General features: G+C 42.3%; 1 protein-coding gene across 2 annotated transcripts in view; it reads right to left on the bottom strand.

Annotated features, from left to right (window-relative positions):
- Positions 1 to 11549, bottom strand: part of PMEPA1 (prostate transmembrane protein, androgen induced 1) — a 98485-nt gene extending 86936 nt beyond the window's left edge. For both annotated transcript variants that reach the window (XM_082271672.1, XM_082271673.1), the window contains exon 1: positions 11440 to 11549. In XM_082271672.1, the coding sequence (XP_082127798.1) occupies positions 11440 to 11542 (103 nt within the window). In that variant the 5' untranslated portion in view covers positions 11543 to 11549. The remainder of the gene's footprint in view (positions 1 to 11439) is intronic.
- Positions 11550 to 12181: the final 632 nt, after the last annotated feature.

Raw genomic sequence — 12181 nt, 5'->3', positions numbered from 1 at the left:
AAAGGAGATTTGTTTCAGTTTTCTGACATGTCAATCTTAAATAAAAGGAGGAGATTTGTTGCTATTTTCTGACATGTCTACCTTAACAAAAATAAAGGCCTAATGTCAGGTCGTTGGAGGTAGATCTACTTACAGTTCAGACAAAATGAGCTGAATCACCAGAGGGCGATCGCTTTCTGACATGTCCATCTTAAATAAAAATGTCTTCCTTGAATGAAAAGGAGACTTATTGCCATTTTCTGACAAGTGAATCTTAAATAAAAAGGAGATTCGTTTCAATTTTCTGATGGGTCTACCTTAAATAAATGAAGATTTGTTGCAGTTTTCTAACAGGTTTACCTTAAAAGGGAGATATGTGGCTATTTTCTGACATGTCCACCTTAAATAAAAAGGAGGCTTGCAGTTTCCAGGACCACATATACAGTCGTTCCTGGGATGGTCTACAGGCTGTTCTGAAACGAGGTCAAGCAAGGTAACACAGCAGGCTATCTGCAGTAACCCACGGCAACCATCCAGCCATTCAGGCCAACTGGAAGAGTGAATGATAACCAACTAATCAGGACATCTCTCTTTGCTTTAATAAAGAAGAATGGAATTGGAAACATAACCCTTTCTGCAATGTTAAGAGATAATTGACAATACCGGCAAGTTATCAAATTTGCACCCCTGAACTAGTATTTTGAGGGTGCTGACAATGCGATCCCTGATTAAGCCTTATACCTTTATCAAATACATGGATCAGAATCAGTTTGCTGGCTTAAAGATCATTTTGGGGGGGTTAGGTTACGATTAAGAGTTTAGTTCCTAAAAGAACAGCCAGATCCTTGAACCCCCACTACCAATTGGAAAATACAAAGTTTGAAATCCATTGCAGGTTTGTCGATCGAGCATATCTCCTTCATATTTTACAGTTCTAATATTCTAAGGAGGATTAGCATTGCCTGCGCCCCAAAAAAACACTTTCTCAGGGTTGCAATGGCATCCTAAGCCTTATACTTTTATCAAGAACATGGATCATAATCAATTTGCTCATTTAAAGATCATTTTGGTGGGGGGGGGGGGGGGGGGGGGGCGGGTTAGGTTATGAATACGATTAAGAGGTTTGTTTCTCAAAGAACTGCCAGATCCCTGAACCCATCTCCCAGAAAGTGAACAAAATGCAAGTTTCAGAATCCAACGCAGGTACCCCTATTTATTTACAGTTTTAAAATTCTAAGAAGGATTAGCAGTGCTGCAGTTTGATATTTAGCCATCTACTGAGGAGCTGAACGTTCCAAGCATGCCTTGTCTAGACTGCCAAAGCATGCTGGGGCTTGTGGTTCCTCAACAACCTGATGGGGAACGTTCAGAGTCTTTCAAACCTTATGCAATTATGCACAAATCTATATATGACTCCATATACAGTTCCTTTAGTTCCTAAAGAACTGCCAGATCCTTGAACCCCTCTACCAGAAAGTGAACAAAATGCAAGTTTCGGAATCCAATGCAGATTGGTCGATCGAGCAGATCCCCTTATTATTTTACAGTTTTAATATTCTAAGAAGGATTAGCATTGCTGCAGTCTGATATTTAGCCATCTACGGAGGAGCTGAATGTTCCAAGCATGCCTTGTCTAGACAGTCAAAGCATGCTGGGGCTTGTGGTTCCTCAACAACCTGATGTGGAACATTCAGCATCTTCCAAACCGTATCCACAAATCATTATTTAACGCCATATACAGTTCCTAAAAAACTCCTTTAGTTCCTCAAGAACTGCCAGATCCTTGAACCCATCTACCAGATAGAACAAAATGCAGGTTGGTTGACTAAGCTGATCTCCTTAATATGTTACAGTTATTCTAAGAAGGATTAGCAGTGCTGCAGTTTGATGTTTAGCCGTCTCTGGAGGAGCTGAAGGTTCCAAGAATTTTTTGTGTAGACAGCCAAAGCATGCTGGAGCTTGTGGTCCCTCAACAACCTGACATGGAACATGCAGTATCTTCGAAACCTTAACCACAAATTAATATATAACTCCACATACAGTTCATAAAACTCCTTTAGTTCCTTAAGAACTGCCAGATCCCTGAACCCATCTACCAGGATGTAAATAAATGCAAGTTTCGGAATCCAACGCAGATTGGTGCCATTGACCAGATCCCCTTACAATTTTAATATCCTAATAAGAATTAGCAGTACTGCAGTTTGATGTTTAGCGGTCTCTGGAGGAGCTGAAGGTTCCAAGCATTCCTTGTCTAGACTGCCAAAGCATGCTGGAGCTTGTGGTCCCTCAACAACCCGACATGGAACATGCAGTATCTTCCAAACCTTAACCACAAATTAATATATAACTCCACATACAGTTCCTAAAACTCCTTTACTTCCTAAAGAACTGCCAGATCCTTGAACCTACCAGGATGTAAATAAAATGCAATTTTTCGGAATCCAATGAAGGTTGGTCAATTGACCAGATCCCCTTAATATTGTACAGTTTTACTATTCTAAGAATTAGCAATGCTGCAGTTTGATGTTTAGCCGTCTCTGGAGGAGCTGAAGGTTCCAAGAATTCCTTGTCTAGACAGACAAAGCATGCTGGAGTTTGTGGTTCCTCAACAACCTGACGTGGAACATTCAGCATCTTCCAAACCTTATCCACAAATTTATATAAAACTCTACATACAGTTCCTAAAACTCCTTTAGTTCATAAAGAACTGCCAGATCCCTGAACCCATCTACCAGAAAGTGACCAAAATGCAGGTTGGTTGCTCAAGCTGATCATCTTAATATTTTACATTTTTACTATTCTAAGAATTAGCAGTGCTGCAGTTTGATGTTTAGCCGTCTCTGGAGGAGCTGAAGGTTCCAAGAATTACTTGTCTAGACAGCCAAAGCATGCTGGAGCTTGTGGTTCCTCAACAACCTGACGTGGAACATTCAGCATCTTCCAAACCGTGTCCACAAATCTATATGTAACCTCATATACAGAATAGCCTTATTCCTCTAATTCATCAATCAACACTGTCTGAAAGACCATTTTTAAAAAAATAAATCAACAACCTGACATGGAACATTCAGCATCTTTCAAACCTTATCCACAAATCTAGATTTAACTTCATAAAACAGTTCCTATAGAACTGCCAGATCCTTGAACCCATCTACCAGAAAGTAGACCAAGCTGATCTCCTTAATATTTTACAGTTATTCTAAGAAGAATTAGCAGTGCTGCAGTTTGATGTTTAGCCGTCTCTGGAGGAGCTGAAGGTTCCAAGCATCCCTTGTCTAGACAGCCATAGCATGCTGGAGCTTGTGGTCCCTCGACAACCTGATGTGGAACATTCAGCATCTTCCAAACATTATCCACAAATCTATATTTAACGCCATATACAATTCCTAAAACTCCTTTACTTACTAAAAAACTACCAGATCCTTGAACCCATCTACCAGGATGCAAATAAATGCAAGTTTCGGAATCCAACGCAGATTGGTCCCATTGACCAGATCCCCTTACAATTTTAAATATCCTAAGAAGAATTAGCAGTGCTGCAGTTTGATGTTTAACCATCTCTGGAGGAGCTGAAGGTTCCAAGAATTACTAGTCTAGACAGCCAAAGCATGCTGGAGCTTGTGGTCCCTCAACAACCTGACATGGAACATTCAGCATCTTACAAACGTTATCCGCAAATCTATATTTAACTCCATAAACAGTTCCTAAAGAACTGCCAGATCCCTGAACCCAATCTACCAGAAAGTGACCAAAATGCAGGTTTGGTTGACCAAGCTGATCATCTTAATATTTTACAGTTATAATATCCTAAGAATTAGCAGTGCTGCAGTTTGATGTTTAGCCGTCTCTGGAGGAGCTGAAGGTTCCAAGAATTCCTTGTCTAGACTGCCAAAGCATGCTGGAGCTTGTGGTCCCCCAACAACCTGACGTGGAACATTCAGCATCTTCCAAACCTTATCCACAAATCTATATATAACTTCATATAAACAGTTCCTTTAGTTCCTAAAGAACTGCCAGATCCTTGAACCCAATCTACCAGAAAGTGACCAAAAATGCAGGTTGGTTGACCAAGCAGATCCCCTTTTTATTTTACAATTTTAATATCCTAAGAAGGATTAGCAGTGCTGCAGTTTGATGTTTAGCGGTCTCTGGAGAAGCCGAAGGTTCCAAGCATTCCTTGTCTAGACTGCCAAAGCATGCTGGAGCTTGTGGTTCCTCAACAACCTGACGTGGAACATTCAGCATCTTCCAAACCTGATCCACAAATCATTATTTAACTCCATATACAGTTCCTAAAAAACTCCTTTAGTTCCTAAAGAACTACCAGATCCCTGAACCCATCTACCAGAAAGAACAAAATGCAGGTTGGTTGACCAAGATGATCATCTTAATATTTTACAGTTTTACTAGTCTAAGAAGGATTAGCAGTGCTGCAGTTTGATGTTTAACCGTCTCTGGAGGAGCTGAAGGTTCCAAGAATTCCTTGTCTAGACTGCCAAAGCATGCTGGGGCTTGTAGTCCCCCAACAACCTGACGTGGAACATTCAGCATCTTCCAAACCTTATCCACAAATCTATATACAGAATAGCCTTATTCCTCTAATTCATCAGTCAACACTGTCTGAAAGACCTTTTTTTAAAAATAAATAAATAAATCAACAACCTGACGTGGAACGTTCAGCATCTTCCAAACCTTATCCACAAATCTATATAAAGCTCTATATACAGTTCCTAAAACTCTTTACTTCCTAAAGAACTGCCAGATCCCTGAACCCATCTACCAGAAAGTGACCAAAAATGCAGGTTGGTTGATCAAGCAGATCCCCTTAATATTTTACAGTTTTACCAATCTAATAAGAATTAGCAGTGCTGCAGTTTGATGTTTAGCCGTCTCTGGAGGAGCTGAAGGTTCCAAGCATTCCTTGTCTAGACTGCCAAAGCATGCTGGAGCTTGTGGTCCCTCAACAAGCTGATGTGGAACATTCAGCATCTTCCAAACTGCATCCACAAATCTATATATAACTCCATAAACAGTTCCTAAAGAACTGCCAGATCCTTGAACCCATCTACCAGAAAGTAACCAAAATGCAGGTTGGTTGACCAAGCTGATCATCGTAATATTTTACAGTTTTAATATTTTAAGAATTAGCAGTGCTGCAGTTTGATGTTTAGCGGTCTCTGGAGGAGCTGAAGGTTCCAAGCATTCCTCGTCTAGACTGCCAAAGCATGCTGGAGCTTGTGGTTCCTCAACAACCTGACGTGGAACATTCAGCATCTTCCAAACCTTATCCACAAATCTATATACAGAATAGCCTTATTCCTCTAATTCATCAGTCAACACTGTCTGAAAGACCTTTTTTAAAAAATAAATAAATCAACAACCTGACGTGGAACGTTCAGCATCTTCCAAACCTTATCCACAAATCTATATAAAACTCTATATACAGTTCCTAAAACTCTTTACTTCCTAAAGAACTGCCAGATCCCTGAACCCATCTACCAGAAAGTAACCAAAATGCAGGTTGGTTGACCAAGCTGATCATCTTAATATTTTACAGTTTTAATATATTAAGAATTAGCAGTGCTGCAGTTTGATGTTTAGCGGTCTCTGGAGGAGCTGAAGGTTCCAAGCATTCCTCGTCTAGACTGCCAAAGCATGCTGGAGCTTGTGGTTCCTCAACAACCTGACCTGGAACATGCAGTATCTTCTAAACCGTATCCACAAATTTATATATAACTCCACATACAGTTCCTAAAACTCTTTACTTCCTAAAGAACTGCCAGATCCTTGAACCCAATCTACCAGAAAGTGACCAAAATGCAGGTTTGGTGGATCAAGCTGATCATCTTAATATTTTACAGTTTTAATATCCTAAGAAGAATTAACAGTTTGATGTTTAGCGGACTCTGGAGGAGCTGAAGGTTCCAAGAATTACTTGTCTAGACTGCCAAAGCATGCTGGAGCTTGTGGTCCCTCAACAACCTGACGTGGAACATTCAGCATCTTCCAAACTGCATCCACAAATCTATATATAACTCCATAAACAGTTCCTAAAGAACTGCCAGATCCTTGAACCCAATCTAACTTCATATACAGAATAGCCTTATTCCTCTAATTCATCATCAGTCAACACTGAAAGACCTTTTAAAATAAAAAAAAATAATAAAATTAAAAAAAATAAAAAAACAAAATGGAAAAAAAACAAAAAAACAAAAAGGAAGAAGGACTGTTGAGCTTTATTTTTGAAATGTGCAAATAAATATCTTAACAAAAATTTAGATTTCTTCTAAAACAAACAATGAAGACAATGATGGAGTAGAATAAAGTATCTATCAAGTATATTACTTTAAGAATAAACAACCAGGAAAGCAGGTCATTTAAGGCAACGATTTTATAAACCCTGCGTCATCGTCAATGGCGATAAAAAAAAAAAAAAAAAAAAAAACCCAGTTGAGATTCCTTACCGATCAAAATGGTAATTGCATATTCGACTAAAGAGACTATTAGACGGTTAAACAGAAACCCCAAGAAGCCGGCACTAATTATCCGCTTCTTGCCCTGACACTTTGTGTGTTAAGTGTGTGGGAAATCAACACCAACCAACCCAGATCACAAAAAAAAAACGACGACACTTAAAAACTGCGGCGCCCCATTTTAATGCTAAAGGACAACGAACGCCATCTAAAAACACAGATCCTTATTTTTTTTAATCATTCAACTTTCAGCTACACTTCTTGATCCTGCTTCACTTATCACAAATCCGATCTTTCTTATGTGATCTCCAACAGATTTGGGATTTATACAAAAAAATAAAAAACACGGAAGGGAAGATTTCAACGGAGGTAGAGAAATCAAACGGTCTTTAGAGGGGGGGGGGGGGGATTTGTGGCGACGATCAATAAAGAGCCTCCGGGTCTATGGTTTTGTCTATCGCCTCTTTGCGGTCGGGGCTCTTTAAGTAAAAATTGTTTCTCTGCCAAGCTAGGGACCTCTTGTCGATTGCTATTTGGACGCAGACCCAGCCAGCAAGCTGTCTGGTCACCCTCCCAGGGGGGTTGTCACTCCCCCCCCCCCCCCCCTCCATCTCCCAAAAATTTTTGGTGCAGTCACTGCTCCCAGCTCAGTTGCAGAGACATTAAAAACCTCAGAGTGCAGCTGCAGACATAACAGTTAGACTTTTAACTCTTAAAACTTACGCAACCGACAGTCAATGCTAAACTTCCTGAGAGGGCTCATAAAAGAAAAGCATTGAGCAAGATTTTTATTTGAAGTTTTCCTGTTAAAAAAAAAAAAAAAAGGTGTTACCGCAACATTCCAGTTTGGAAGGAATGGCGAACAATCTTTGTTCATTAGGCAATAGTTTCTGCGCAAAAAAAAGGTAGACGCTGCGTCAGTGTCGCAGACACAGCTGAGGTCATTGTCACTTGCTCCAGTCGGGGGCAAAATAATAAATAAAAATTCCAACACAAAGCACAGAACGGCCCAGAATTCAACACTTGAAAAGTAAAAAGTTAAGAATTTGCAGGAAAACGATAGACAGGAAGTCTCCATGGATTTACAGGGGAGGGGGGGGGGGGGGGTTATGTAACTTATTCCAAGTCTTTGCTGTTGCCTTCCCCAAAACTAAGAAAAAGAATCGGAGGGAAGAATTGCGCACCGCCATCATTCTATAATCTACACTTTCCTGACAAGTTCAGCAACTAGAAATATTTGGGGGAAATTTGTAAACCAGGATTGTTTTAGGATACAATTGGCAAAACAAAGTAATAAAGTCACAGCTGTATATAAATTCTCAATAATAATAATAACAAAGAAATGGAAACTTTCACTTCCTCCACACCAAGGATAATTAAAGTGACAGGAAGGGGGGGGGGGGTAAAATCAGAGCCCTTCTCTGTCACAACAGAAGCCTCTGTCTGAGTCCCTTTAATAATGGAGGAAACCTACCAGAGGCAGCTTAGAAATGTAGGAGGAAATGTTAGATACGTTGTTGCAGGAATGTTAGATACTAGGCAAATGAGGACACAGCTGAATCTAGGAGGAAATGTCAGATACAATGTAACAGTGAGGACAGAGCTGAGTCTAGAAGGGAAGTTAGATACAATGTAACAGTGAGGACAGGGGAGTCTAGAAGGGAAGTTAGATACAATGTAACAGTGAGGACAGAGGAGTCTAGAAGGGAAGTTAGATACAATGTAACAGTGAGGACAGGGGAGTCTAGAAGGGAAGTTAGATACAATGTATCAGTGAGGACAGGGGAGTCTAGAAGGGAAGTTAGATACAATGTATCAGTGAGGACAGGGGAGTCTAGAAGGGAAGTTAGATACAATGTATCAGTGAGGACAGGGGAGTCTAGAAGGGAAGTTAGATACAATGTATCAGTGAGGACAGGGGAGTCTAGAAGGGAAGTTAGATACAATGTAACAGTGAGGACAGGGGAGTCTAGAAGGGAAGTTAGATACAATGTATCAGTGAGGACAGGGGAGTCTAGAAGGGAAGTTAGATACAATGTATCAGTGAGGACAGGGGAGTCTAGAAGGGAAGTTAGATACAATGTATCAGTGAGGACAGGGGAGTCTAGAAGGGAAGTTAGATACAATGTATCAGTGAGGACAGAGCTGAGTCTAGAAGTATTACATTTTGTTGTTTCAGAATAACTTTAGTGAGGACAGAGCTGAGAGGGAGGTTAGATACAATGTAACATTGAGGACAGAGCTGAGACTAGGAGGAAGGGTTGGATACAATGTAACAGTGAGGAGAGACCTGAATCTAGAAGGAAATGTATACAATGTAACAGTGAGGACACAGCTGAGGAAGGAAGGGTCGGATACAATGTAACAGTGAGGACACAGATGAGGAAGGAAGGAAGGGTCGGATACAATGTAACAGTGAGGACAGAGCTAAGGAAGGAAGGGTCGGATACAATGTATCAGTGAGGACAGAGCTAAGGAAGGAAGGGTCGGATACAATGTATCAGTGAGGACAGAGCTAAGGAAGGAAGGGTCGGATACAATGTATCAGTGAGGACAGAGCTAAGGAAGGAAGGGTCGGATACAATGTATCAGTGAGGACAGAGCTAAGGAAGGAAGGGTCGGATACAATGTATCAGTGAGGACAGAGCTAAGGAAGAAAGGGTCGGATACAATGTATCAGTGAGGACAGAGCTAAGGAAGAAAGGGTCGGATACAATGTATCAGTGAGGACAGAGCTAAGGAAGGAAGGGTCGGATACAATGTATCAGTGAGGACAGAGCTGAGGAAGGAAGGAAAGAAAAGGAAATGTCAGATACAATGTATCAGTCAGTGAGGAAGGAAGGAAGGGTCAGATACAATGTATCAGTGAGGACACAGCTGAGTGTGGAAGGAAGGAAGGGAATGTTGGATACAATGTATTAGTGAGGACAGAGCTGAGGAAGGAAGGAAAAAAGAAATGTTGGATACAATGTATCAGTCGGTAAAGAAGGAAGGAAATGTTGGATACAATGTATCACAGAGGACACAGCTGAGTTGAGAAGGAAATGTAACAATGAGGACACAGCTAAGTTTAGATACAATGTAGCAGTGACGACAGTGAGGGAAGAGTTAAGTCTAAAGTCTCATTGCTACATTGTATCTAAACCTGGCCATGTCCTCATTGTTACATTTCCTTATCTAACTTTTCATTCTAGACTTAACTCTGTCCTCCTCCCTGATACATTGCATCTAGCTTTTCCTTCCCGACTCAGCTCCATCATTCCCTTCTAGACTCTGCTGTGTCCTCACTGTTACATTGTTTCTAACTTTAGCTGTGTCCTCACTGCTACATTGTCCTCCAGACTCAGGTCTCTCCTCACTGATACATTATAGAAGGAAAGTTTAGATACAATGTAATAGTGGAGAGACCCGAGTCTGGGAGGGAAATATACAATGTAGCCAAGTCTAGAAGGAAAAGCTAGGTACAATGTATCACTGATGACAGAGCTGAGTATAGGAGGAATGTTAGATACAATGTAACAGTGAGGAGAGACAAGAGTTTAGAAGGAAATGTACAAAATAGCAGTAGGGACACAGCTAAAGTTAGATACAATGTAACAGTGAGGACACAGCTGAGTGTAGAAGGAAGGAAATCTTGTATACAATGTATCAGTGAGGACAGAGCTGAGGAAGGAAGGAAATGTTGGATACAATGTATCAGTGAGGACAGAGCTGAGTGTAGAAGGAAGGAAATCTTGTATACAATGTATCAGTGAGGACAGAGCTGAGGAAGGAAGGAAATGTCGGATACAATGTATCAGTGAGGACACAGCAGAGGAAGGAAATGTCGGATACAATGTATCAGGAGGACAGAGCTGAGTATAAAAGGAAGGGTTGGATACAATGTATCAGTGAGGACACAGCTGAGGAAGGAAGGAAATCTTGTATACAATGTATCAGTGAGGACAGAGCTGAGTGTAGAAGGAAGGGTTGGATACAATGTATCAGTGAGGACACAGCTGAGGAAGGAAGGAAATGTTGGATACAATGTATCAGTGAGGACACAGCTGAGGAAGGAAGGAAGGAAATCTTGTATACAATGTATCAGTGAGGACAGAGCTGAGTGTAGAAGGAAGGAAATGTTGGATACAATGTATCAGTGAGGACACAGCTGAGTGTAGAAGGAAGGAAATGTTGGATACAATGTATCAGTGAGGACACAGCTGAGTGTAGAAGGAAGGAAATGTTGGATACAATGTATCAGTGAGGACACAGCTGAGTATAGAAGGAAGGGTTGGATACAATGTATCAGTGAGGACACAGCTGAGTATAGAAGGAAGGGTTGGATACAATGTATCAGTGAGGACACAGCTGAGTATAGAAGGAAGGGTTGGATACAATGTATCAGTGAGGACACAGCTGAGTATCAGAACAGCCTCCAGTGAGCCGAGTCTAGCAGGCAGCACCCCTCCCCCTCCTATACAATGTACAGAAAACTTCCCAGAAACTTTTCCAAAGTCGGCTACTCCATAGACTCAGAGGAGGACAGGCAGAAACTACAAGCAGCAGCAGCCAGTGAGTGAGAGGAAGGGCAGGCTGGTAGTTGTAGTTCCCCAGGGGTAGTAGGAAGGGCATTCTGGTAGTTGTAGTTCCCCAGGGAGTAAGGGCATGCTGGTAGTTGTAGTTCCCCAGACATAGTAGGAAGGGCATGCTGCTACTTGTAGTTCCCCAGGGAGTAAGGGCAGGCTAGTAGTTGTAGTTCCCCAGGGAGTAAGGGCAGGCTGCTACTTGTAGTTCCCCAGGGAGTAAGGGCATGCTGGTAGTTGTAGTTCCCCAGGGAGTAAGGGCAGGCTGCTACTTGTAGTTCCCCAGGGAGGAAGGGCATGCTGGTAGTTGTAGTTCCCCAGACATAGTAGGAAGGGCAGGCTGCTACTTGTAGTTCCCCAGGGAGGAAGGGCATGCTGGTAGTTGTAGTTCCCCAGACATAGTAGAAATAGAAGGTACTCACTGATCTCCATGCTCTGGAATAAAGACCTTTTACAGTTGCAGGTACAGGAGACATTGGAGTGGGTGGTGGTGCCGGTACCGTTCAGACCCATCAGACTGTACATGGAGGGAGGGGGGGGGTTCTCCGGGGATGGGGGGGGGGGGGGTCACTCAGAGGCACAGAGCACCGTGTGCGGGGACATTGCCGGCTGCTGTGATCGCTGGAAGAAGAAGAAGAGTTACTTTGTATCAGTCCCAGGCTGGAGGGAAGTGCTGGAGGTTGCCAGGCTCCTGGCTTAGTCCCGGATCGCCCCAGTGCCTGGCTGGGCTGCTGGAAGGAGAGCAGTCAGTAAACTCCCCGGCGCTCTCCTCCTCCTTCCCCCTCCTCAAGTCCAAGGAGATTGCCTTACAGCTGGATCCAACCCCAGGCAGCCAGACGGGCCGTGACGTCAGCGCCAGACTGGGACTGCCCTTCCACCGCACGGGGGCGGGGCTGAGAGGAGGGGGGGGGAAGAACTTTGATTGACAGGACTGATAAACCACTCAGAAACATCCGGAGGGGCGGGCGCTGCTTTTAAAGGGACATGCACCAGGTATAGACTCAGACTAGCCAACAGAGGGAGATCACCAAGAGGGAACTTGTCTGGAATTTTTATTTTATTTTCCCTTTGACATAAAATTTCTGGTGAGTTTCGGTGTGATGCAGACATCGCATGTGATTCGCACAGAAAATACACCACATTGCTGTGCACATCATGTGTGAT

The sequence above is a fragment of the Pelophylax lessonae genome (assembly GCF_965119305.1).
Source record: "Pelophylax lessonae genome assembly, chromosome: 11".
Taxonomy (NCBI): domain Eukaryota; kingdom Metazoa; phylum Chordata; class Amphibia; order Anura; family Ranidae; genus Pelophylax; species Pelophylax lessonae.
Note: the sequence above shows the minus strand (reverse complement) of the source record. Positions and strands in the feature narration are given on the sequence as shown.